At 44.2% G+C, this 27671-nt stretch overlaps 1 protein-coding gene across 3 annotated transcripts in view; it reads right to left on the bottom strand.

Moving 5' to 3' along the window:
• Positions 1-15287: 15287 nt before the first annotated feature.
• RGL3 (ral guanine nucleotide dissociation stimulator like 3) overlaps positions 15288-27671 on the bottom strand; it is a 139298-nt gene continuing 126914 nt past the window's right edge. For all 3 annotated transcript variants that reach the window (XM_073622683.1, XM_073622684.1, XM_073622685.1), the window contains one exon: positions 15288-25792. In XM_073622683.1, the coding sequence (XP_073478784.1) occupies positions 25698-25792 (95 nt within the window). In that variant the 3' untranslated portion in view covers positions 15288-25697. The remainder of the gene's footprint in view (positions 25793-27671) is intronic.

Here is a 27671-nt window from a genome sequence, read left to right as displayed (position 1 = left end):
CTCCTAAACCGTGTAGGTTTAGGAGATATTTCTTGCACCTACAGGTAAGCCTTAATCTAGGCTTACCTGGAGGTAAAAGTGGCCTGTAAGGGTTTACATCCACTTTAACTGTTTACTAATTGATTTACTTCAGTTATCTCAATAGTAACAGCACTTGCCGTAAAACATAGCCCCAAGTTTAATGTCCCTTTTTTAAATTTTTTTTTCAGGCCAAGCTGGCCCAAACAAACTACCTACTGAACTAATGGGTGCGCTTGCTGGGCAATGGTGTATTAAGGGCGGCTCAGCTAAACCGCACAAAGTCTATGGGAAAGCACTTTCCGTTATACTTCTATGAGGTTCTGCGGTTTTGATGCAGTTTCAGAAACCACAACAAATCTGCATGCTGCAACCGGAGGACATCATAGAAGTCTATGGGTAAGCAGGTTAGCTGCGCTTTTCCCAATGTGAAGCCTCCTTTACTGTATGTAGCCTCAGATACATTCAGAACACAGTGCTATGTTTTGGCAGTGGAACAGAGACTTCCCATCCAGTTCCCAGAACAAAATAGTCAGGCTGAGGGTTGCTCAGTCATTCACAGGAAGCTTTGTATTTTGTGAATGAATACAAATCTTCCTCTGATTGGCTGAGGTGGGCAGATGACATCATGATCTCCACCTCAGTCATACAGAGAAAGCTGAGCCTGGCTGTTTTTTTACCTGGAGAGAGATGGGAAGTCCCTGTCTCACTGCCAGAACAGGGTGCTATATACTTAATGTAGCTGAGGCTACATATAGTTCATAAAGCGCGCCCAGCAAGCACACACCTGTTAGTGCAGTAATTTGGCGTTTAGGGTTGCAAATCATCGAAAGAGCCACAATGAACGGTGACCCAAGTTGGGAAACCTCTACCATTTTAGCGGCTTTGCCATTGTCCTGCAGGGAGATGCCAGCACCTTACCTCCCTTACTAAGGGGAAGCTGTAAGAGAGAGAGCCTCACAGACTATATCCTTTCTATGACTTGGTTCTTGAGGCACTTCATGGCAGAGCAAAACAGACACCTGCCAGGTTCTTTACAATAGGGCCCCTCTTCCCAAGGTGCTCCACACTGGCATTGGTAGGGTTGGCACCACCTCACTTCACTATCTAAAATCACAATCCACTTATACTCAGGGAACACCTAGCGGCTACCAATGCCAAATCACTACAATGGGTCCCTGAGCTTGATGTATAGCAGGGGTCTCAAAACTATGACCCTCCAGTTGTTCAGGAACTACAATTTCCTTAATGTCTGTGAATGTCAGAGTTTTACAATGCCTCATGGAACGTGTAGTTCCGCAACAGCTGGAGGGCCGTAGTTTGGAGATCCCTGCTCTATAGCAAAACTTAAGAGCGGCAAGGATGTGGAATTCCCTTCCACAGGCGGTGGTCTCAGCAGGTAGCATTGATAGCTTCAAGAAACTATTAGATAATTACCTGAATGACCGCAACATACAGGGATATACAATGTAATACTGACACATAATCACACACATAGGTTGGACTTGATGGACGTGTGTCTTTTTTCAACCTCACCTACTATGTTACCTAGCGACCAAACTAGGGCTGAAACAACTGATCGATTAATCAATTATGAAAATAATTGATTACTATTTTCATAATCGATTAATCGGCCAGTAACATAATATGGTTAAAAAAAATTAAATTGAGCCTTTTGTAGTACAAAAAGAGCAAATAATCGCTACTGTAAATATTACTTTCACAGTTCTACAGTAAAAAAAATGAACCCCTTATGCCGCGTACACACGGTCGGACTTTTCGGCTACAAAAGTCCGACAGCCCGTCCGACAGACATTCGACAGACTTTTGGCGGACTTTATAACGAACGGACTTAATTACATATGATGACACAAAAGTCCGACGGAATCGTACGTGATGACGTACAACCGACTAAAATAAGGAAGTTGATAGCCAGTAGCCAATAGCTGCCCTAGTGTGGGTTTTTCTCCATCGGACTAGCATACAGACGAGCGGATTTCTGGGTCCGGCGGAGTTACGACGTAAAGATTTGAAGCATGTTCCAAATCTAAAGTCCGTAAGATTTGCGACTGGAAAAGTCCGCTGAAGGTCCGGTGAAGCCCACACACGATCGGATTGTCCGCCGGATTTGTTCTGTCGGACCAGTCCGGTCGAAAAGTCCGACTGTGTTTACGCGGCATTACAGTAGAGATTTGCTTTTTTTTGTACTAAAAAAGGGCTAATTTTAGTTTGTTTTTTTTTTTATCCCCATTATGTTACTAAACGTCTTAGACCTGGATCACATCTATGTGTTTTTTGGTGCTTTTTGCAGAAACGCACTACAGTTCATTTACATGGTTTCCTATGGGACACTTTCACATTTATGCTTTTTTTCAGCCGCTGCATATTTGGACTTTTTTTTTAACGCAAAACGGTGCTTTTTTGGTTCAATAGACTTCAATGGAGAAGCTGCAGAAAAGCATGTAATGCGTTTTTTGCAGCAATTTGTGTTTTTTTAATCTGCCCAACAACAAATTGGCCAAAAAATTGCAAAAAATGCAAATTGCCGCAAAATCACGTGTGCAAATATCAAAACGCACAACAAAAAGCACTGCAGAAACATATCAAAAGCAAACTGCATAGGTGTGAACCAAGCCTTATGCTGGCCACATGAATCAATTTTCAGAAGAGAATATTCAGACGAAAAATCTTTGTACATTCGCTGAATGAAAGAATGTTTGAGGGGGCGTGACCGGAAGCCGCACTGAATGGCAGCCTGATTCCTCTGCTCTCTCTCAGCCCGGGAAAAAACGGCGCATAAGGGGACTCCACACAGCACTCATATGGGCAAATCCAGGACCACCAGATCCGCGGCAGCCAGGGGATCATCCTTACCCCCTCCGGGATCCTCCTCAGACCTCCGGTCCTTCTTTCCGCCGACGGACATGCCACAGACCGGAACAGCCAAGATGGCGCCGGATCCCTCTGCGGCCTACCTTCAGAGATCCGCCCGGAACTCCCCAACGCCTCACTCACCGCAGCGGACACCTATAGATCCCGGATCTGCTCCACTGGACAGCACAACCGGACTCCGTAATCCGGGAGCGGTGAGTCCCCCATCCAGATCACCACCTCATGAGGCATCGCAGCAAGGCCCTCAGGACACCATGCCGCCCTCCCTCCCCCAGCAATACACTCAGTGCTCAGAAGCGCTCCCCCGCTTGCTGAGAACAGCATCAGACCCATGTCTGCACGGCACTGAACCAGACTCCCCAACCTCCTCAGTCCTCTCCATGGACTTTCCAGCCCTGCCAGCCCCCATGCACCCAGCTAACTGCACCATTCCGGAACCTGCAGCGAACACAGCATCCCATAACCGCATAGAGCCTGCTTCACCACCACCAAAGGCCCAAAAAATGGCGCTCCCACAGGCACTTGACTTGCCCAGAGACTGGACAATACCACAGGCCACCTATGCCCAAAAAGTGAGTCTACCAGACCCCCGCTTCCAGAGAATGGATGCCACAAGGGCCAACCCCTCTGCCCAGACTCCAACCTGGAGTGAACCCTGGGATTCCCCACTGGGAACTGCACACCAGGCTTTGGGCCTCACCGCGTCAGACCCACCACCTTTACCACCCCGCACACCCTCGGCGCAGAGGTCCGCGCTACCAGAGCACCCCCAACCAGCACCCCCACAATGGCAAACCTATTTGCAAGCAATCCCCACTAAAGAGGACTTCCGACAGTTAATAGAAGACGTAAAGTCCACGTGTCGCTCGGAAATACAAGTGCTCCAGTCAGGCCTTAAACACCTAGCCGACAGAGTTGAAATGGCCGAAGAAGAAATCCAAGAGACCAAGCTTGCAGTCCACAGAACCCAACTCCAGGGAGCAGACCACCACACCATGCTAAGAGACATGCAGCGCCATGTGGAAGACTTGGACAACAGAGGACGCAGGAACAACATACGGGTGAGAGGAATCCCAGAAGCTGATGGCCCAGAAGACATTCAACACATTCTACAAGACGTGTTTAACAATCTCCTGGGAGAACCAGTCACCAAGTTCATAGAAATGGACAGAGCCCATCGAGCCTTGCGACCCAAGAATGCCACTACGCAACCAAGAGACATTATCTGCAGGATTAACTCCTACCCCTTGAAAGAGGACATTATGCGACAAGCTCGCTTAGCACGCAGAGTGACTTACAAAAATGCTCAGGTGCAGCTATACCCTGATCTCTCATGGATCACGTTACAGAAGCGAAGACTCCTTCAACCACTACTACGCATCTTACAAGAAGAAAATATCCCCTACCGCTGGGGTTTCCCCTTCAGCCTTACAGCCAAAAACCAAGGCAGATCTGCGGTTCTACGTTATCCGGAGGACATACAAGCCTTCTGCAATACAGTGGGAATATCAGTCCCCAGTCTCCCAGAATGGGACCTGATCACCAATCCTCCTGCACCACCCGCAACTTGGCAGAAAGTTTCCTCATCCAACAGATCCCGAAACAAAGATGCATCACGCAAGAATACCAAGCACGGAAACGGCTGACTCCAGATGTACCGACAGCATCTTTAGGATGCCTTCCAATGGCCTTTATTGACCACCAGATAATACTGGTGATTCTGCCCTGGACATTATAGTTTACTTAGTCCCCCTCTTGTTGCGCCCTCAGTTTACACTTTAGTTTACATTACGGGCACATCTCCACGGAGATTCGAGAGAGTAGGAGATATCACTCCTGACCACCCCCCTCTTGGTTAGCTGATAGCAATTATAGTTATTTCACAGTTTGTGTTTTCTATGACCAAGTCGGGGTTCCCTTGCATCCACCCGACGGGTCCTTCTGGGCCGCAGTTGGGGGGATCCTTGGAATCCCGTATTGACCTAGGCCTTTTTGCCTCTCGAGGTCGTTTGATAATTGACCGAATTTATACCCGTATGATTTGTACTAATCACATGTTTTTCTTTCTTCTTCTCTCTTCCTTTCCCTCCCCCTCTCTACCCTTCTCCCCCCCCCCCACCTATCCACCATTATGTGACTCAACGGACAAACCGTGGAATCCACCTGGCTCCTCCCTCGGGGCATGTGCACAGCCAACCCACCGTCTTCCGAACATCCTCTCCACATCAGGTAAGACAACCACCCTTCCCCGACCAACACTATGGCTAAGATCCTATCCTTAAATGTTCACGGCCTAAATTCTGATAAAAAGAGACATCTGGCGATGAGGGAATTTAAACAATCTGGAGCAGATATTGTCTTTGTCCAAGAAACACACTTTGATAAAGGGGGCTCATTCTCATTCGCATCCAAGCATTTCTCCCAAATATACCATTCTTCAGGTCCACATAAACGGGCAGGGGTCGCCATCCTCATTAAAAATGGATCCCCCTTTAAATGTACGGCGCAATATACCGATCCACATGGCCACTTTGTCATCCTTCAAGGACAGTGGCAAAAACAGGCACTTACTCTCTGCACCCTCTATACCCCCAATATTAAACAATATAACTTTCTGACTAAAGTATTTACCCGACTCTTTAAATCTGACCATGAGATACTAGTAGTGGGGGGCGATTTTAATCTAACTCACTCAACAACTGCGGATCGTCAGGTGGTGGGCCCCAGGGCAATACCGGCTCGTGCCTTACGAGACTCGAAGCTCTTCCGCAGACTCTCCAGACGCTATGCTCTCTTCGATGCCTGGAGGGCTCTCCACCCTGGTGACCGGCAATACACGTTCTATTCAGCTCCCCACAAAACACACTCACGCATCGACTACTTCTTCCTAAATAATACTGCGCTTAGACACACAAAAGAAGCAAAAATACTACCGATCTCATGGTCTGATCACGCACCTATATCACTTAAGTTAGAACTAGGTTCCACCGCCTATAGACCATACAATTGGAAACTAAACACATTCCTCCTCCAGCACATACCATCGAAAACAGAATTATTATCCACTCTCACTCACTATTTTGCAGAGAACAATACCCCTGACATATCTACATCTACACTATGGGAAGCCCATAAGGCCGTGGTCCGAGGCAGATGCATGGCACTGTCCTCTGCTATGAAAAAAGATGCCCTGGCCACAAAACTTCAAACCGAAAAAGAACTTAGGGCTTTAGAAAACCAACTACAACAGTCACCAACTCTAACCCTCCTTAAAAAAGTCGTAACACTGCGAACAACATTGAGCGATTTGGCAATGGGGCGGGTAGAAAAAGCCATCCTCAGACTAAGACAGTTATACTATGATAAAGGCAACAAAGCACACTCCTTACTAGCGAAAAAACTACGCGATACCTCCCACATATCCACACCACACCAAATTAAGACTAAATCAGGTTCCCTACTATCCCACCCCAAGGACATTGCTGATACCTTTGCGAAATACTATCGGGACCTCTACAACAATCCTAATATCCCTAGTAACCCCGCTCCTCCAGACCTTCTCCACCGAATGCAGCGCTATTTGGCAGAGAGCGGAGTCCCTCAGCTCCAAAATTCTGACCTGACAACCTTAAACATGCCAATCACTGAAGAGGAAATAGAACAGACTATAAAGACACTCCCATCACGCAAGGCCCCCGGACCAGACGGACTACCCTACGAATACTACAAAGCAGTCCTCCCCATCCTCTTACCACATATGTGCAAACTCTTCAACGCCTTCTTCCGAGACTCCCCCATCCCGTCAGACATGCAACGCTCGTTTATCACTCTGATCCCTAAGCCAGAAAAAGACCCTACCCTATGTGCCAACTATAGACCTATTGCCCTGCTGAACTCAGACCTAAAAATTTTCACTAAACTACTATCAATCCGGTTGAACATGATCCTCCCATCCCTAATTCACAAGGACCAAGTGGGCTTTGTCCCCCTCAGGCAGGCAGGAGACAACACCAGGAAGGTGATTGATCTGGTGGATGTGGCGAATAGGGAGAAAACGGCAGCTCTGCTACTTAGCCTAGACGCCGAAAAGGCCTTTGACCGACTTGGGTGGCCCTTCCTGTTCGCCACACTACAACACGTGGGATTTCGGGGACCATTCTTGAGAGCCATTAAACATCTCTATACAAATCCCTCTTCACAGGTCAGAACTCCCTTTGCCATTTCCCCAGCTTTCTCGATAACAAACGGCACCCGACAGGGATGCCCATTATCACCCCTGCTATTTGCATTATGTGTTGAACCCTTGGCGGCCTCTATCCGAGGTAATCAGGATATTCGGGGGGTCTCCGTTAGGGGGCGGGAGTTCAAGATCTCGCTGTTCGCAGACGACGTGATCCTTACCCTGACCCAACCTCGAATCTCCCTGCCAAACTTACACGCAGAACTGGACAAATATGGAGCCCTCTCAGGCTATAAAATTAATACCTCTAAATCAGAGGCCCTTCCAATCAACATCTCAGATAAGGAAACAACACACCTAAAAGCAAACTTCACTTATCACTGGAAAACTACTTCCTTGAAATACCTAGGGGTACACATCACTACAAAATTTAACACTTTATACCAGGAAAACTTTCCCCCCATATACCGCTCCATCAGAGCCCTGCTAACATCATGGAAAAAACATCATATCTCCTTACTAGGTCGGATCGCGTCGATTAAGATGACAATCCTCCCGAAACTGCTCTACCTTTTCCAAACTCTACCCATCCCTGTCCCCCACAGTCACCTGAGTAAACTACAATCTGACCTTTTTAAATTTACCTGGAACTACAAAAGACATAGAATTCCTCGGTCGGTGATGATGGCGGCACGCTCAGATGGAGGTCTCGCGTTCCCCAACCTCATCAAATACTATCAAGCCACCCAACTACGTGCCATAGCCTCCTGGTTTACCCAACGGTCCTATAATAGGTGGACAGAGATTGAAAAAATATGGTTGGCCCCGACCCACCCTAATAACCTATTGTGGAGCGCGAGGGCGGAGGTCCCCCCCGAGCGCTCACTGGGAACAGTGTCCCATCTTCGCCGACTGTGGAACAAATTATCAAATGTCCATGAATTGTCCTCAGAAAAATCAGTCCTAACATCCTTCATCTATAACCCCAAAATTCCGGACAGCCTCACTCGCCAGATGTCTCACCCGTGGTCGTCGCGGAACCTCTTCCACTACGGACACATAGTAGACCCAAGAACCCGCAGATTATTGCCCTACTCTGATCTTCAAACCAAATATGACCTTCCACGCCAGGCCTTCTACAGCTACCTGCAAATACGCCATTATGCCCTGTCCATAGCGTCTGACCTACAGTTCTCCCCTCCAACGCCTTTCGAAAACCTGATTATGGGAGGCACAGCCCAGAAGGGCCTAATCTCTGATATTTACAAAATAATAAATGCCTACCCACTAGAAACTAAAGGTAAACATGCTTATATGATCAGATGGGAAAAAGCCCTCGAGGAGGAACTTCCCATGGAGCAATGGCAGACGATATGGACCCAGGCGGCAAAAAGTTCCCTATGCACCCTATACAAGGAGAATACTTATAAAATTCTCCTATACTGGTATATGACTCCGGACACCCTCCATACCATATACCCCTCAAGTCCCGACCGCTGCTGGCGATGTCAGAAAGAAAGGGGTACACTTCTCCACATATACTGGAGCTGTCCATTGATTGCCCCCTACTGGACTGAAGTCCACCAATTGCTGACCGGTCTTTTGGAGGTTCAGGTTCCCATGACCCCCAAGCTCTTTCTTCTAGGAGTCCTACAACCAAAAATCCCTAAGGCATACAAAAAGTTAATGCGTCATATTCTCACAGCGGCACGCTGCCTCATCGCCCTAAATTGGAAAAAAACCTCTCCCCCCACTCCTGAAGCCCTATACGCCAGGATTAAAGATGTGGAGTCGATGGAGAAGATGACGGCCAGAATTCAGGACAGGCTGGAAGCACACAACAAAATATGGGAGCTGTGGCACCGTTGGGAGGACCCACCTTGAACAAGTAAACAAAACAATGTAATAACCACCTCCCCCCCCCCCCCCCCTTCTTTACCCTTCTTCCCTTCTCCCCCCTCTTTCTTTCTTTTAGTATTGAATGTTTTAATAACTTGTACGACTTTGAACGATGGTATATACTATGTAATCTTGTAATAAAAATATAACAATAAAAATGTTATTTAAAAAATAAAAAAAAGAAAGAATGTTTGAAATTTTCACTTGTTTTTAACATTGTGTTTTTAAAATGAACGAAAACCACATACATCGTCTGAAAATTCCTTTGACCAAGAAGTTTTCCAAATTGTCACCGTGGTTGAAAATGAACGTCAATTTGACCCCACTAACGAATAGAAAATCGAACGAACATTCTTAAAATGCCTTTTTTTTTTTTTTTTTGAAGGAAGACATTGTTTTATAAATTAAAAAAAAAATTGATCTGAGTCTGATGATATTTACCAGATTCACCCTTTTAATAGTATATATCCTTTAATAGCATATACAGTATATCTCTCCTCTAATATTATATGCAGTATATCTCTTCTGTCTGTTATTCTCAGAATGGATTAGATATTTTACTCCTTAACCATATAGTTATTCATATTTACCACTGCATAGAGATATTTAAGAATAAATTGCCTTTTTTTAAAACTTTACATATTAACTAAATTTTACACAACACTTTTTTTTTATTTTTTTATCAGCTTATCAACCGATTAATCGAAACAATAATCGGCCAACTAATCGATTTATGAAAATAATCATTAGTTGCAGCCCTAGACCAAACTGGGGAACTACATCATGCAATCCTGTGCCCCTACCCTACATGTGCAGTACAGTATATATGTGTGTCTTTGTCCTTTCAGTAAAAGCTTCGAGCCCCTGATCTCTTTTCCCCCTCCCCTACCCCCATCACACCTGTTGCTTGTTGAAATTGTAATCTGTTTGAAACGTTACATGACTAAAGTAATATGTATTTAGTAACATGTTTTTAGTAAATGCTTTTGGGGCAATGCGGCGTCATGCATGACGTGATGTTTCGGGGTATTTTTACTCTGTGCAACACAATAGGCATCATAGCGCAGGATGAATGTAATTTATTGTATGCTTGAAATTGTATTGCTATGTAGTGTATTTATGCGGTGCGTCGCAGTACAGGGTGGAATATACCCTGTTAAAGTATTTGTTTTTTGTATATTTTAAATGCAAAAATAAAGTATACATTTTCAACAAAAAACAGTATATATTTTTCACTGTATGGCTATTGTCTTTTTTCTTTTTTTTTTTCTTAAATGGGGTAATTATTCCTTTCATTATTTGTAGATAAACATGTGACAGATATTAGCGTAAGGTAAATCTTTCAACATGGGTTCATGTCTTAAAAGGCTTATTTTTTTTCGTCTAATTTGTAATGACCTATGCATGGGACAGCAGCCAGTGATAATCCGAAATGAAGTGACTGATACTCATGCTGTACCTATCTCAACTTTCAGGTGTTCTTGCTTTTTATGCAGCCTGGACATGACAGTTGTACTGTAAGCTCTGATTGCCCAGGGTCGCAGAAAAGAAAGACAATGATTGGCATTTGCTGCGTGAGAGCATCATTTGAAATGACTTCCCCATAGACTATTATAGTCAAACTTGATTGGTTACCTGCTTGTTGGTAATATATTTGAAGGGCTTACAGTTTGGCTAGCTAAGTGGGCACATTTGGAACTGTTGTTCCTGTGTTGTGGGAAGGCCAGAGCTGGTTAAGCCACTATGCCATGGCATAGTGCACAATGCACCCTGGGGATCAACTTTATCTGGAAATTCCATAGGAAATGTATAATGACGATTAGTGTGGCAGTCCAAGCACCGCCTTTCATTTGCCCTTCTGTTCAGTGATATGTTGCCAACTCCTGTTAGAGAAACTGAGTCGGGGTGAGTGAAAAAAAACTATGCACTAATTAAGTTGGCTTTTCTCTAGTGAATGGATAGGCTGTGTTGTCATGAATATGAAGGTCTCAGTGATTTCACTGGTTTCTAGTGAATGGATAGGCTGTGTTCTCACAAAAATGAAGGATCTCAGTGATGTCACTGGTCTCTAGAGAATAGGGATGGGCCGAACGGACCCCTGTTCGGTTCACACCAGAACTTTCGAACACTTTGAAAGTTCAGACTCTAATATCGCACCCCATTAAAGTTAATGGGACCAGAACTTCAAAAATTAAAAATGCCCATTTGAAGAATTATATGCAAGTAATTGGGCATACAATGGTTATAGGGGTCCGGGTCCTGCCCTGAGGTACATACCCTGTTTCCCCGAAAATAAGACCTAGCGTGATTGTCGGTGATGGCTGCAATATAAGCCCTACCCCCCCCAAATAAGCACTACCCTGTTTCCACAAAAATAAGCCCTACCCTGAAAATAAGACCTACAAGGACTTTAACTAGGGCTTATTTGGGGGGTAGGGCTTATATTGCAGCCATCACCGACAATCACGCTAGGTCTTATTTTCGGGGAAACAGGGTAGTATCAATAAAAAAAAAGTTTGTGAAAAACTTCATTTTTAAATGAGCAGTTTTTTTTTTTCTTTTAAAGTGAAAGCATAAAAATGAAAAATTCCTTCCAATATAGTGCCTGGGGGGTCCCCTTAGTCTACCTGTAAAGTGGCAGATCTGTACCATGTCTAGAATCTGCTACAGCAATAATTGTCTTTATTTTGCTCAGCAACAGCTGGGGAGCCAGTGTGCATGATGAGGCCACAATGTAGTGCACTGGGAACAAGATTAGAGATTTTTTAGATACATTCCAGAATGTAACGGGTGTGTAAAAATTTGGTCTTTGGGTGTCGGTGGCACCTTCCCACCGTAACCCTATAGAGGTACTCTTGATGAAAGCAAGAATTGGCCGTGCTGTAAAAAATTGCAATGATACGCACCTGTCAAACGGGTGCAAAAAAATTAATCTTTGGGTGTCGGGGGCACCTTCCCACGGTAACCCTATAGAGGTGCTCTTGATGAAGGCAAAAAAAATTGCAATGATATGCCCCTGTCAAACAGGTGCTGAAAAATTACTCTTTAGGTGTTAATTGTGCCCATTAAACCTATACCAGAAACATTCTTCCAGATGAAATGATTGAACACACTGAAAGCTAGGCAGCCTCAAAGTTCTGTAGAGATTCCACATCCAAAAAAGACTTAATCAGTGACATCGGCATCAGGGGCTGCATAGCTAGTAATCCAGGACTGATTCATTTTTATAAAAGTCAAACGGTCTATGGAGTAACGAAACCACCTGCAGCACTGAATGCCCGTTCTGAAGGCACACTGGATGCAGGGCAGCCCAACAACTCAATAGCATACTGGGCAAGTTCTGGGCAGTGGTCTATTCTCATGATCCAGTAAGTCAGTGGATCGTCAGCTGGAAAGCTCTCCATCTCTGTTTTGGCCCCGAGGTAATCGTCCACCATGTGATGCAGATGCTGCCGATGGGATGTGAAAGCTGACAGCCCTGGGCGGCGAGGACTAAAAAAATTCTGAAATGCCTCACTTAGGCGGATGCTTTCTCAAACGTTTCTCTCTTGACCAACAGAAGACTCAAAACTACGTTTTCCACAACACTGTAACCTACTGGAGTCAGGAAAGACGTTCAATAAAATCCTCTTTAACGTGTCCTCAAGAGATTTTATCTACTGCACTCTCTGTGGGGACGGGATGAGTTCTGAGACCTTCCCCTTATAACAGTGGTCAAGGAGGGTTGCCAACCAGTAATCATCCTTCTCCTTTTATGCCACGTATTCTTGGGTCCCTTCGCAGGCTTTGAAGCATGAGGTTACCCATGCACCTCAAATTTGCAGAGGCTTGAGAAGCAGACTCCTCAGGGGGTCACTCAGGATGACAGCATCTGGAACTTCCTCCTCCCAGCCACGTACTACTCCCAAGGGTCCTGGGGTTGGAAAGCCATTGCTTACAGATTGACGCATGTCTTCCTCTTCTTCGAAGCCTATGAAAGTGCCAGAATCCTCCTCCACTCTCTCTCCTCTTGTGTGTTCTGTGACATAGGAATGATGGTGTCTGGATAAAGTGGGCCTTGAGAGGAAAGGAAGTCCTCTTCCTCCTGCTGCTCTGCCTCCAATGCCCTGTCCATAATGCCACGCAGAGTCTGCTCCAGCAGGAACACAACAGGGATTGGGTCACTGATGCATGCACTGTCATGGCTCACCATCCTTGTGGCCTCCTCAAATGGTGACAATACAGTGGATGAATATGCTGTGTTCTCATCAAAATGAAGGATCTCCGTGATGTCACTGGTCTCTAGTGGATTGATAGGCTGTGTTCTCATGAATATGAAGATCTCAGCGAGGTCACTGGTCTCTAGTGATGAATAGGCTGTGTTTTCATGAATATAAAGGTCTCTAGTGAATGGATAGGCTGTGTTTTCATGAATATGAAGGTCTCAGTGATGTCACTGGTCTATAGTGAATGGATAGGCTGTGTTATCATGAATATGAAGGGCCTTGTTGATCCCACTGGTCTCTAGTGAATGGATAAGCAGTGTTCTCATGAAAATGAAGGTCTCAGTGGTGTCACTGGTCTTTAGAGAATAGATGGGCTGTGTTTTCATGAAAATGAAGGATTTCAGTAAGGTCACTTGTCTCTAGTGAGTGGATAGGCTGTGGTCTTTTGAAAATGAAGAATCTCAGTGAGGTCACTGGTCTCTAGTGAATGGATAGGCTGTGTTCTCATGACTATGAAGGTCTTAGTGGTGTCACTGGTCTCTAGTGAATGGGTGGGCTGTGTTCTTGTAAATATGAAGGTCTCAGTTTTATCACTGGTCTCTAGAGAATGGATAGGCTGTATTCTCATGAATATGAAGGTCTCAATGATATCACTGGTGTCTAGTGAATGGATAGGCTGTGTTTTTATTTTTAATATGAAGGTCTCTGTGATGTCACTGGTCTCTAATGAATGGATAGGCTATGTCCTCATGAAGACAAAACTGTAGAAAGTGGTGCAAGCGGGATTGTCCATCTGTCAGTTGTTTGAGAGCTCCAAGCTCTAATAACAAGGGAGATAAGGAAGAGAAAGTACAGTGTTTCAGGGCCAGTCTTGTGGAGGAGTAGAAGTGAACTCCAAACATGCAGAGAGAAAATGGAAAATACAGGCGCTTCTGAGTGTAGACTGTTTAAAACATTTTATTCCAAGTGTAAAACTCACATTCTGAAGGATGTGATCTGGCACATGTTGTAAAACGTCTGGTAAGTAAAGCCTGCATGGGTCCACGCTGGAGAGTCATCTCTACCACTCGCGAAGCTGTCCTGGCCGGCTGCATGTTGGTGAAGGAAAGCCGAGGGTGAGGGCTAGGACACAAGGTGGAACGCAGCACCTTCTGTGTTAACAGCAGCGGCGTGCTCCCTAGCTATGCGTTTCAGAGCTTGTGCACTAGAGGGCATACAGACAATGCATGCTCTTTTCTCAAGCTCTACAGTATGGACCCGTGGAGGCTTTACTTACCGGACGTTTTACATTATGTGATAGATCTCATCCTTCACAATGTGAGTTATATTTTTTACACTTGAAATAAAATGTTTTAACAGTCTACACTCAGAGGCACTTGTATTTTCCATTTTCTCTTTGGGTGTTCTCATGAATATGAAGGTCTCTGTGATATCACTGGTCTCTAGTGAATGGATAGGCTGTGCTCTCATGAATATGAAGGTTTCGGTGATGTCTCTGGTCTCTAGTGAATGGATAGGCTGTGTTCTCATGAATATAAAGGTCTCAGTGATGTCACTGGTCTCTAGTGAATGGATAGGATGTGTTTTCATGAATATGAAGGACTCAGTGATGTCACTGGTCTCTAGTGAATGGATAGGCTGTGTTTTCATGAATATGAAGGTCTCAGTGATGTCTCTGGTCTCTAGTGAATGGATAGGCTGTGTTCTCATGAATATGAAGGTCTCACCGATGTCACTGGACTCTTGAGTGAATGGGTAGGCTGTGTTCTCATGAATATAAAGGTCTCAGTGATGTCACTGGTCTCTAGTGAATGGATAGACTGTGTTCTCATGAATATAAAGGTCTCAGTGATGTCACTGGTCTCTAGTGAATGGATAGGCTATGTTTTCATGAATATGAAGGACTCAGTGATGTCACTGGTCTCTAGTGAATGGATAGGCTGTGTTTTCATGAATATGAAGGTCTCAGGATGTCACTGGTCTCTAGTAAATGGATAGGCTGTGTTCTTATGAAAATGAAGTCTCAGTGATGTCACTGGTTTCTAGTAAATGGACAGATATTTTCTTTCCCCATAACTCAGAAAGACTCGGCATTGATATTAAAGTGCTTTTTTATTGCATGACTCAAGTAGTTAGTGGTCACATTACTCAGACATGGAATTCCTTCTTACAGGTCATCAATCATTGCATTATTAGTGCTCATGTTATTTGGTCTTTATGACATTTTAAATATACAAAACAAAAAAACTTACAATACAAATGACAGTCCCAATTTATCTAATTTTTATAAATGAGCCACGCTAAAATGCAGAAACCTTTTTGTTCCTTATGTATCTTTAAGGATCTCCTAGAGAACCTCGGGAACCTTGATTTCCAGGGTGCTCTAATATGTAATAACTGTTCTACAGTATTAGGGGCTGGCCCTCTCTTTTTCACAGGTTTCTATTGGTCAGTAAAGCTGTCAAGTGTTTTGATTTGCCATTAGGAAGGTAAAGGACGGGCAGGCCAGGCCCCCACACTGCAGGAAAGTGTTTACATTTGCATACTAGATCACATCGGGATTCAGGACCCTCAGGTACTTGAGAAAAACCATTAAAGATCTGTAGCTTGTTCATGAAGATCAGGGCACTGACTGGTAATCTTTACATACTAAGAAAGGCATTCTTAGTCACTTTGGTTGCAATAAGTGGTCCTAGTGACAAAAGACTTAAGAGTATGCATGGTCACAGAACGGATTGTAACAATATTCATTATAAGCCCTTGAGAACAGAACTTAAATGGGTTTTACAGCATAAATTAAAGATTGAGAGATGCCCCATTTAGTTTGTTTATCTCCTGGATTGCAGGCCTGGTCTTTTATTCTGCTGTGCAGCAGAGGAAATAAACAAAGTACCATGTGTGCACCAGGGTTGCCATTGACAAGTATAGCCCCAGGTTTCGGCACTTAGCTGATTTATTAGGTTAAGACTAGAGGTATCTATTGGTTCCCAATCATTGTTGGACAGATTAGTCCATCTTTGGTCACCAAAACAGCCATTGGTGTAAGACACAACAAATTTGTGGCACAGCATAGTGAAAAAAAACACATTAAATGCCAAATTCAGATAAACTCCAAAATAACATCAAAATTTCCCTTTGAACATTTCTTATGAGATCAACCGATCATGTCTATGGGCAGTTGCAGACCAACCTGACAGATTTCAGGGAAAACTTTGATCACCGTTGGTTGGCTTGCAACATGCCTACCCCCACTCACCCCTTTCCACAGACATGAACACATATGCAATCTTCAGGATATAAGAACGGTCACAAAGAGTTCTTGTGTCAAAGTACAGCACCAGGTTTCATCAGTAGGTGGTGCTCTATTAAATATATATCCAATAGTCTCGGCTCCAACAAAACAGGAGATATGGAGCAGATTTATGAAATGGAATGTTCTGAGGTTGGTGTGGAATTTAAACTTGTGCTGGAACACCCTAAGACGAAAACTTAAACAATCTAATACTCAAGTACAAGCAAAGGCTAATATTTTGGTTATTAAACTGCATAACACAGCAGCCCTGAGTGTCTTATTGACTCAAAATGTATTTAATTGGAAATTATATTTACATAATTGTATAACGTGTTGATTGGTCAGGAGAGCCATGCAAGGAACAGGGGGTGCAACTCTGTCATCGTAAACCCTAGCGGCCAATCAGAAATTGTATCTTTAGTGATCTGGATGCTGTAAACTGAAATCCGCTGTTTATGGTTTACTGCCCTTTGCACCTTATTTCCATTTGCACTTTTTCTTTGAACACCCTCAATGGAGTTTGTCCTTATTCTTGTAAGGATCACTGTGATTCTTCTAAGAGAAAAATTCCTGTATCATCAGTTCCATCTAGTGCAAGGTCAATTCATTAAAATTTTAAGGAGGTCCAGTTGCTAAATCTTTCTTCCAGCTGAGGTTCAAACCTCAAGTTTGTGCTATTACTCAGAAAGATTGTAGTCATTGTCTATCAAAAATATTAGGTTCCCCCGTTAGAGTGCCCCCTTACATCAGGTGTGCCCTTTAGAGTGCCCCTTTACATGAGGTGCCCCAATCAGAGTACCTCTTTCCATCAGGTGTGCCCATCAGAGTGCCCCCTCACATCATTTGCCTCGATCAGAGTGCCCCTTTACATCAGGCACCCCAATAAGAGTGCCCCTTTACATCAAGTGTGCCCATCAGAGTGCTCCTTTACATCAGGTACCCCATCAGAGTGTCCCTTTACATCAGGTTTGCCCATCAGGGTTCCCCTTTATATCTATAGACTGGTAGAGCCCATCAAAGTGAACAGTGCATTTGTACCTGATGTATATTTCCCTGTAGTCAGGCAGGCAGGGGTTGGGAGCTGGAGATGAAGCGAGTTGTAGTGGGTGGGAGCTGGGTGGAGAAGCGTGCTGCAGGGGGTGGGGTATACACGTGACGTCTTTGATTGCTAGGACGCCAGCAGTCCTAGCAACCAATGACTGTTCAGCAGTGGGGACCTAGCTTTGCAGACTAGCGGGCTGGCGATCCAGAGAGGAGCATCACTCGGTCTCGGTTCAGCCCGCAGTCCACCATTTTGTGACCACTGATCTTGTGGCAAACTTTGGTATGGTTATCTCATTGAGTGTGTTGCCATGACTATTTGTAGTAACTTGATGGCCATAATATGGATTTTAGATATATTTTTGAAACCATATGTTTTAAAGGAAGCCAGCCCCCCCAATTGATATGTAAATAAACCAGTTGGATAGGTTTTGGAGCTGAATAGAGGACAGGAAGTTGGTGGGAGGGGCTTGGGGTCTTTTGAAAGATGCGTGTGGTCAGACAAAGGAGTTGTGTTTTGGAAGAGAAAGAACAAGACGTGTGTTGGAAGCTCAAGGACTTGAGACGTTTTGAGTTGGAGAAGAGAACTATGAAGGACATTACCTTGACCTCTAAGTTGAGCAACTTGTTTCGTTTACTTATTGAAAATTGGCTTGTGCATGTTGTAGGCATATTTTGTAAGCTATGATTTGTGTTGTATTGTGTATCCTACAGTTTGTATGTGCAGCTTTTCTGTTTAGTAAAGCCTTGATACAATACAAAAGTCTAAGCTTCCTTGCTTTTACCGCAAGAATCTTTAATAGATAGACGCAAAGCAAAACATTGAGGCATTTCAGAATACTATGCTGCATTTTGGCCACTAAATGGAACTTATGATACAGGCAATTAGGCTCTAAAAATTATGGGGACATTTTGTTCAGTTTGCATGAATGCTTGACATTCACGCAATGAATGTTTTATAAATGGACTGCTTAAACTGTGTTCCTCAATTACACAAACTGGTAGAAAGGTCAATGAAGGTGTTGCCTTAACCACCAATCAGATTGCAGTTGATATTTTCCTGTTACAGGTTAGATGATGACAGACAGTATCCAATTGGTTTCTCAGCCGCTATCTTGGCCACCTCTGATTATGTCCAGTGGTTACCTTGGTCAATCTTTGAAATGTCATAAGCAGCAAAAGCCTTCATTCTTTTGCAGCCTCTAAATCTCCTGACCTGAAGAGCCGAGCTGAGCACTGCCACATATTGTACACCACCATGATGTGCGTATGTTGTGTAGTGCATCATACGAAATCATTAAAAAAAAAGCTAATTCAGCAAGACAACTCAAGAAATCATAGTGCTAAGTGTAGTAATCCGTAACAATCAATCAAACACCTAGGATTTTAGTGTGAATGGCACTGGGGGGAACCTGCAACAGTATTTTCTCCTAGAAAGGCAATTTTTTAAGCCCTTCTATTTACCTTTTATATGTCATTTCACCAAAACTGTTAACATACATTCAACTGATCATTTGAATGCAAGTCTGCTTTAACAAATGATTTTGTATTGGTTATTATGGGTTACTGCACTTTGCATTATCCTAATTCCTCTTTGCACTGATTTTATAAAGACTGATAGTGTCTGTATTGATCATAGCAAACCAATCAATTTTCAAAATTGTATTATAAGAATAGCAGGAGTAGATAGGTTGCTATGTAGAGCACAGGTATTTTCAACAGTAAAAAGAGGCTCTTTATGTGACCTGTCCAAAATTCCCTGCAGAACAGGAAAAAAAAAAACATATTATAATAATTTAAGGCACAATCATACCAAACTCATAATGGTGGGCAAGAGGGAGATCCCTTAGTTACCCCTTATGCCGCGTACACACGAGCGGACTTTACGGCAGACTTTGCCCGGCGGACTGGATTTCATCAGACAATTCTATCGTGTGTGGGCTCCAGCGGACTTTGTTTTCTCAAAAGTTGGACGGACTTAGATTTGAAACATGTTTGAAATCAATCCGTTAAAATCGAGTCTGGTCGAAAAGTCCGCTCGTCTGTATGCTAGTTCGACGGACAAAAACCCACGCTAGGGCAGCTATTGGCTACTGGCTATGAACTTCCTTGTTTTAGTCCGGTCGTACGTCATCACGTACGAATTCGACGGACTTTGGTTGATTGTGTGTAGGCAAGTCCGTTCATTCGGAAAGTCCGTCGTAAAGTCTGTCGAAAAGTCTGCCGAGCAAAGTCTGCTGTAAAGTCCACTCGTGTGTACGCGGCATCACTGGTGCCTGTGGTATCCAGTAAAAAGTTATTCCCTTGCCAATGGGAATGACGGTACAGCACAGACATGAGAATTTGTAATAATCGTATTATGTGTCCTCACTTCAGTCCTCAAGGTGCCCCAACAGGTCATGTTTTCAGGCTTTCCATTATTTTGCACAGGTGATTTGATCAGTTTCACTGCCTTAGTAATTACCACAGCTATTGCATCTGAGGGAAATCCTGAAAACATGACCTGTTGGGGCGCCTTGAGGACTGAAGTTGAGAAACACTGGTCAATGGAACATTTAAACGAGTGACACATGTAGCTTAGTTGAAAGGCCAAGTTTAGCCATTCACTGGATGTGCCAGAGTTAGTAAGGATGATTTCCCTGACAGGAATTTGGACTGCATTGAATATCTAGGCAATTAAGTTTGTACCCCACTATTTAAAAGATAAAATGGGTTGCTCTAAGGCAATGGTTCTCAACTCCTGTCCTCAGGACCCACTAACAGGCCAGGTTTGCAAGATAACTGAAGTACATCACAGGTAATATCATTTGCTGCTCAGTGAATGTAGTATTCTAGTCTACATCTTCCCAAGGTAATACTTAAATTCTGGCCTGTTAGTGGGTCCTGAGGACCGGAGTTGAGAACCACTGGTATAAGGCCTGGTTCACACCTATGCATTTTTAGTGCTTTTTGCAGATTTGCACTACATTGCATTTAACATGGTTTCTTATGGAACATGTTCTGTAGTGCACATCTGCAAAAAAGTACTAAAAATGCATAGGTGTGAGGCTTGGGCAGTGCACCTAGGACCATGGTCACCTATGCTGCCAGCCTTGACTACCCATCCCTTGGTGCATTGCCTTATTTAATGCACGTGGCATGCTTGATATTTCTGGTGCTTCCTAAAATTGACGTCTGCATGGGCAGAGTCCTCTGTCAACCCGCTGACATAGATTTAGAAGGTTTTTGTGCTGAGGCCCTCTGTGTCAGCACCTTTATATAGAAGTCCCACAGGAGAACTTGCTGAGGGTGGCTACAAAGAGCCCTTCAGGGAGACCACAGAGGGGGGAGTGTAGCCACCCCAATGCAGGAAGTACAATGGCAGGATTTTAGGCATAGATTATTCTTAACAAAAGAAAGCACATAGAAAACATCAGATACATATTAGCAGGCATGAGCAGTCAATGCAAATTGTATGGATTTTTGTTATTTGAGTTTAGTAACACTTTAACCACTTAAGCCCCGGACCATTTGGCTGGCCGAAGACCAGAGCACTTTTTGCGATTCGGCACTGCGTCACTTTAACTGACAATTGCGCGGTCGTGCGACGTGACTCCCGGACAAAATTGACGTCCTTTTTTCCCCACAAATAGAGCTTTCTTTTGGTGGTATTTGATCACCTCTGCGGTTTTTATTTTTTGCGCTATAAACAAAAAAATTATTTTTTACTTTTTGCTATAATATCCCCAAAAAATATATATATTAAAAAAAAAACATTTTTTTCCTCAGTTTAGGCCGATGCATATTCTACATATTTTTGGTAAAGAAAAAAAAAAAATCGCAATAAGCATATATTGATTAGTTATAGCGTCTACAAAATAGGGGATAGATTTATGGCATTTTTATGAATAATTTTTTTTTTAGTAATGGCGGCGATCAGCGATTTTTATTTCTTATTTTTATTGTGACTGCGACATTATGGCAGACAGATCGAACACTTTTGGCCCTATTTTGGGACCATTCACATTTATACAGCGATCAGTGCGATTAAAAATGCATTGATTACTGTGTAAATGTGACTGGCAGTGAAGGGGTTAACCGCTAGGGGGCCGTGTAGGGGTTAAGTGTGTCCTGGGGAGTGATTCTAACTGTGGGGGAGGGGGCGTGGCTGTGTGTGACACGACACTGATCACCGCTCCCGATGACAGGGAGCTGTGATCAGTGTCAGTGTCACTAGGCAGAACGGGGAAATGCTTGTTTACATTAGCATTTCCCCGTTCTTCCTCTTCGTGAGATGATCGCGGGTATCCCCGTGGACATCGAGTCCGCGGGACCCGCGATCCTATTCACAGAGCTCGCGGCGGGCGTGCACCCGCAAGCCGCCTCTTACAGGGCAAAGTACAGGTACGTTAATCTGCCTGTACGTGCCCTTCTGGCGCAGTATATCTGCGTGAGGCGGTCGGGAAGCGGTTCAAGTGGAACTAAACACTTTAAAGTGGAAACTCGATTTAACAGTTTAAAAAAACAGTTACATTCCCGGAATGTCGGGAATGCTAACTGTCACATTGCTTGTACTCTCAACCAAACTGTCAAACCATCCAATGGCTGGTGTCATAACTGATCACATGTGCAGCATCATGGCAGTTGAAGATTAAACAGAGGGCAAGATGGCAGCCTCCTTGACTAAAAACGATAGGGGGGGTTTACTTCCACTTTAAGGCACATGTGTCAAACACAAGGCCATTTTATGTGCTCCTTGCACCCCTCCTGCACCTGCAGCACCCCCCTCACCACCACCTTGTCTCAACAATCAGCAGCAATCAGCAGCAGAGAGGAGGACAGAACTCCTCCTACAGATCCTGCGCCTCTCTGTACAGCACCACCCCCCCCCCCATCTCCGCACCCCCTGGTCTCAGCATTCAGCAGACTCCCACAACTGACTCCTGCCCTCATCTGGTCCTCCTCCAGACCCTGCACTTTCTGCTTCCCAGCTGTACCCCCAGCTTCTTGCCGGCAGCAGCACAAGGTAAGGGGGGTGCATTGTTAGGTAAAGGAGGGTGCGATGCGGCCTGTGATGAAATTGATTTTGATACCCCTAGATTAAGGTGTACAGAAATACAAGCCCAGAGTTCCTGTATTCATAGGTGGCGGAGCAGTAAAAGAAATGTAGGGGGGGGGGGGGCAAATAACGGAAATCCAGGTCTGGATTGTGCCATTACACACAATGCAATGTAACCCCAAAGCTGGATTCACTTGCATGACTACTGACATACAATAGAGGCAATCTAGGCAATAGCTAGGTCTAGTTTATGAGACCGAAAAACAAAATAGAGAGAGAGCGCTGGGGTTTATTTAACCTCTTGCCGACCAGCTGCCGTCATTATACTGCGGCAGGTTGGCTCGTTCTCGCAAATCTCGCCGTAGCTGCACGTCGGCTCGGAAACTCGCTTTTGTGGGCGCGCGCGTGCACTCCCATTGGCCAGTGGGGGAGCCAATCAGTGGGTCCAGCGGATTTGATGTCCACCGGCCGGCCGTCCACGATTGTTCCCCGCAGTGACAGAACGGGGATCCGCCTGTGTAAACAAGGCAGATCTCCGTTCTGACAGGAGAAATCACAAAGATCCTGTCTTTCTGCTAAGCAGGAAGACGGATCTGTGTGTTTCCCCAGGCTGCCCATCCCCCATACAGTTAGAACACACAAACAGGGAACACATTTAACCCCCTGATCGCCCCTGATGTTAACCCCTTCCCTGCCAGTGTCATTAGTACAATGTCAGTGCATATTTTTAGCACTGATTACTGTAATAATGTCACTGGTTCCCAAAACAGTGTAAAAAATGTCAGTTAGGTGTCCGATCTGTCCGCCGTAATGACGCAGTCCCGCTAAAAATCACTGATCACCGTCATTACTAGTAAAGAAAAATTATAAATATGTCATAAATCTATCCCCTATTTTGTAGACGCTATAACTTTTGCGCAAACCAATCAATATACGCTTATTGCGATTTTTTTTTTTTTTTAACAAAAAAATGTAGCAGAAATACATATCAGCCTAAACTGATGAATACATTTTTTTTTTTACTTTTTTTTGGGGGGGGGGGGGATGTTTTATAGCAGAAAGCAGTGGCGGGGCATCCACAGAGGGCGCAGGAGCGCCACCCCCTCTCTCCTGCACCCGTCAATCTTCAATAGATAGATTCATGCTTTGCATGAATCTATTGTCGCCGCTGCCGCCCCCTATTCAGGTGTCTGGCCCCTTGTCGGGCGCCGGGCATCTGAATTACAGCGGCGGGCGTGTTTTTGGAAGTGCCTGATTAGAGCCGTGGGCTTCCAAATTGGTAAACAGCGGGCGCACTGCTGTGCGTTCGCTGCTTGCGTAGTACTGTTGTAGGGAATTGAATCATACTTGATTTGATTGTAACCGTATTAGTGCAGTTGTAACAAGAGAAAATTGAGTACTGTCCGTGATACTTTTTTTATTTGCACTCACAAATTTTTATTTTTTATTTTGACTAACGAATAAATCGCTTCCCTAACAGTGACCCGCCTCTCAGCCAATCAGGTGCACCGGGTCTGGTTACCTGTCACCTGATTGGCTGAAGCGACAGGCGCTGTGATTGGATGCCTATCAGGCATCCAATCATAGCAGAAGAGGAACGGGAGAAGACATCGAGGACTCAGAGGGAGCGTGGAGGAATGCGCTGACCCGAGACAGGTAAGTGCCGGGTGGGAGGACACTGGCAGCATTTGATGGGGCAAACTGGTGGCAATTGATGGGGCACACTGGCGGCAATTGATGCGGCAAACTGACGGCAATTGATGGGGCACAGTGGTGGCAATTGATGGTTACAGTGGCTGTGCTTGATGGCACAGTGGTGGCAGATTATGGGTACAGTGGCTGCGTTTGATGGGCACAGTGGCTGCGTTTGATGGCACAGTGGCTGCGTTTGATGGGCATAGTGGTGGCAATTTATGGGTACAGTGGCTGGGTTTGATGGGCACAGTGGCTGCGTTTGATGGGCACAGTGGCTGCAATTGATGGACACAGTGGTGGCAATATATGGGCACAGTGGCTGCGTTTGATGGGCACAGTGGCTGCGTTTGATGGGCATAGTGGTGGCAATTTATGGGTACAGTGGCTGGGTTTGATGGGCACAGTGGCTGCATTTGATAGGCACAGTGGTTTGCAATTGATGGGCACAGTAGTTGCGTTTGATGGACACAGTGAGGCTGCAATTGATTTTTTTTTTTTCAGTTTGTGCCCCCCAAAAATTTTGAACACCAGCCGCCACTAGCAGAAAGTAAAAAAAAATTTTTGTATTTTTCAAAGTTGTCTCTTTTTGTTTATAGCGCAAATAATAAAAACCGCAGAGGGGATCAAATACCACCAAAATAAAGCTATATTTGTGGGGAAAAAAAGGACATCAATTTTGTTTGGGTTTTGTTTGAGTTACCACCTCATCCCTTTAAACCCGAACACCTTTAAATTACACAGGTTCTGAGGCTAGTTTAATGCAGATAAGGCACCAAGTGAGTTTAATTACCACCTTAATCAGCCACAGAAACTGTGTAATTAATATGTGTTCAGGTTTAAAGGGATGAGGTGGCAACCCTAACGACCGCGCAATTGTCAGTTAAAGCGACGCAGTGCTGTATCGAAAAAATGGCCTGGTCAGGAAGGGGGTAAATCCTTCCCGGAGCTGAAGTGGTTAATGAATTGGAGGATTCTCTTTATCTTTTATGAGAGTTGGCACTGTGCTGTGTAAATTAAAGCTTACGATTGCCTCAATGGGGGAGTTACAGAGGCGGGGAGCTCATGGCCTGAAGGTTGGTGATATCTCACCCAAAGACCGTGACTGCAAATATACCCAGTGCTGCGTGGTACTGATTTGTAACTTTCAGTGCACATACTGCAGGAACTCACAATACAGTACATAACCTGATATAAGCACACTAGTGATTAAAAAAATATATACTATTATATTATAACTGGAGTGTGGTATGACAAGGCCTCAATCTCTTGCGGCAGGCTAGGTAAGGAGTGTGTAATAATCCTGTATATTATAATACAGGTGTAATACGGAGGAGGATCCAAGTCTCTTGTGATACATGTAATAATCATGTATAGTAGATCTGCTGAGCAGGGGGGAGGCTCGCTCCAGTCTTTTACCCCGGATGACGATGTGTAAGGTCAGCTGTACCTTACTCTTCTTCTCAGGACAAAGTCAAAATTGGCGGAGGTGTTCATGGCGTAGTACACATTGGCCGTGTCCGGGATGGTCAGTTCTGCAAGGCGGATACAAGAACTGCGTGTCAGTTCATAAACAAAGCCAACAAAATACATGACATTTTAACCACATGCCACCCAGCCCTATTCTCGCAGTTCTCTCCTACATGTAAAAAAAACATTATTTTTTTGCTAGAAAATTACTCAGAACCCCCAAACATTAGATATGTTTTATTTCTTTATTTCTTTATTTATTTTAGCCATGTGACTGTAATTATTAAAACAAGTGGACCCTGAAAGCAAGCATGCAGGGTTAGAAAACTGAACAAAATGTTTTGTTCCCTGAACGATCATGCGATTTTCTTTTCCAATAGTTTATTGAGAAGGATTTTAGCCAACAATAAAGTACCAAAAAAAACAAAATTAGAAAAAAAGTCAGACTATATACTGTAGGCCAAACATGAAGTCTTATATATATATATATATATATATAAAATCATACATTTTTATTGTACAAAATATTATTTAAAAAAAACAGAGAGATGTCATATGTTATAAAAACAGATATATTGGAGCTTATCGGATTGCCTGTATATATACAACGATAATAATGATCTTGTTTGATAATTCCAATGATGGTTAAAGTGATACTAAAGTCTTGTTTTTTTGTGTTTAAAAAAACAAACATGTCATACTTCCCTGCTCTGTGCAGTTGGTTTAGCACACAGAGCCGCCTAGATCCTCCTCTTCTCGGGTCCCTCTTCTGTGCTCCTGGCCCCTCCCTCCTGCTGAGTGCCCCCACAGCAAACAGCCTGCTATGGGGGCACCTGAGCCTCTGCTCTGTGTGTCCATTCAGACAAGGAGCCATGGCTAGGCCCAGCCCCTTCTCTCTCCTCATTGGCTCACTGACTTTAACAGCAGCGGGAGCCAATGGCGCTCCGTTGCTTTCTCAGCCAATCAGGGGGGAGAGTCCCAGGCAGCCAAGTCTCTCCTGCAACATCGCTGGATAGAGCTGGGGCTCAGGTAAGTATTAAGGGGGCTAAGGGGGGCTGCTGGACACAGAAGTTTTTTTTTATCTTAATGCATAGAATGCATTAAGATAAAAAACCTGCCTTTACAACCACTTTAAGAGGTCTTCATGTGTCATGTAATATTTACCTAGTAAAGTACCAAGTTGAACAAAATGAATATCACTCAGTCATGCTCATAAGTTTACATACCCTGGCAGAATTTATGATTCCTTGTCCATTTTTCAGAGAATATGGATAATAACACAAAAACTTTTCTTTCACTCATGGTTAGTGTTGGCTGAAGCCATTTATTATCAATCAACTGTGTTTACTCTTTTTAAATCATAAGGGCAACAGAAACTACCCAAATGACCCTAATCAAAAGTTTACACACCCCAGTTCTTAATACCGTGTATTGCCCCTTTTAAAGCCCCATACACACTATCAGATTTTCTGCTGATTTTTGTCTTCAGATTTACCAAAACCATGTAGTGCAAGGGCCTGCCTGATTGCATACAAATTGAAACTCCTAAGGTTTGACCTCATATTATATGGTTTTGGTAAATCTGAAGGAAAAAATCAGCAGAAAATCTGATAGTGTGTATGGGGCTTAACATCAATGACAGCTTGAAGCCTTTTGTGGTATTTGTGGATGAGGCTCTTTATCTTCTCAGATGGTAAAGCTGCCCATTCCTCTTGGTAAAAAGCCTCCAGTTCCTGTAAATTCTTGGGCTGTCTTGCATGAACTGCACGTTTGAGATCTCCCCAGAGTGGCTCAATGATATTGAGGTCAGGAGACTGAGATGGCCACTCCAGAACCTTCATTTTATTCTGCTGTAGCCAATGACAGGTCGACTTGGCCTTGTGTTTTGGATCATTGTCAACGTCCAAGTATGTCCCATGCGCAGCTTCCTGGCTGATAAATGCA

Source organism: Aquarana catesbeiana, linkage group LG03 (assembly GCF_042186555.1).
Source record: "Aquarana catesbeiana isolate 2022-GZ linkage group LG03, ASM4218655v1, whole genome shotgun sequence".
In the NCBI taxonomy this organism is placed as follows: domain Eukaryota; kingdom Metazoa; phylum Chordata; class Amphibia; order Anura; family Ranidae; genus Aquarana; species Aquarana catesbeiana.
The sequence above is the reverse complement of the archived record's forward strand: the minus strand, read 5'-3'. Positions and strand labels throughout refer to the sequence as shown.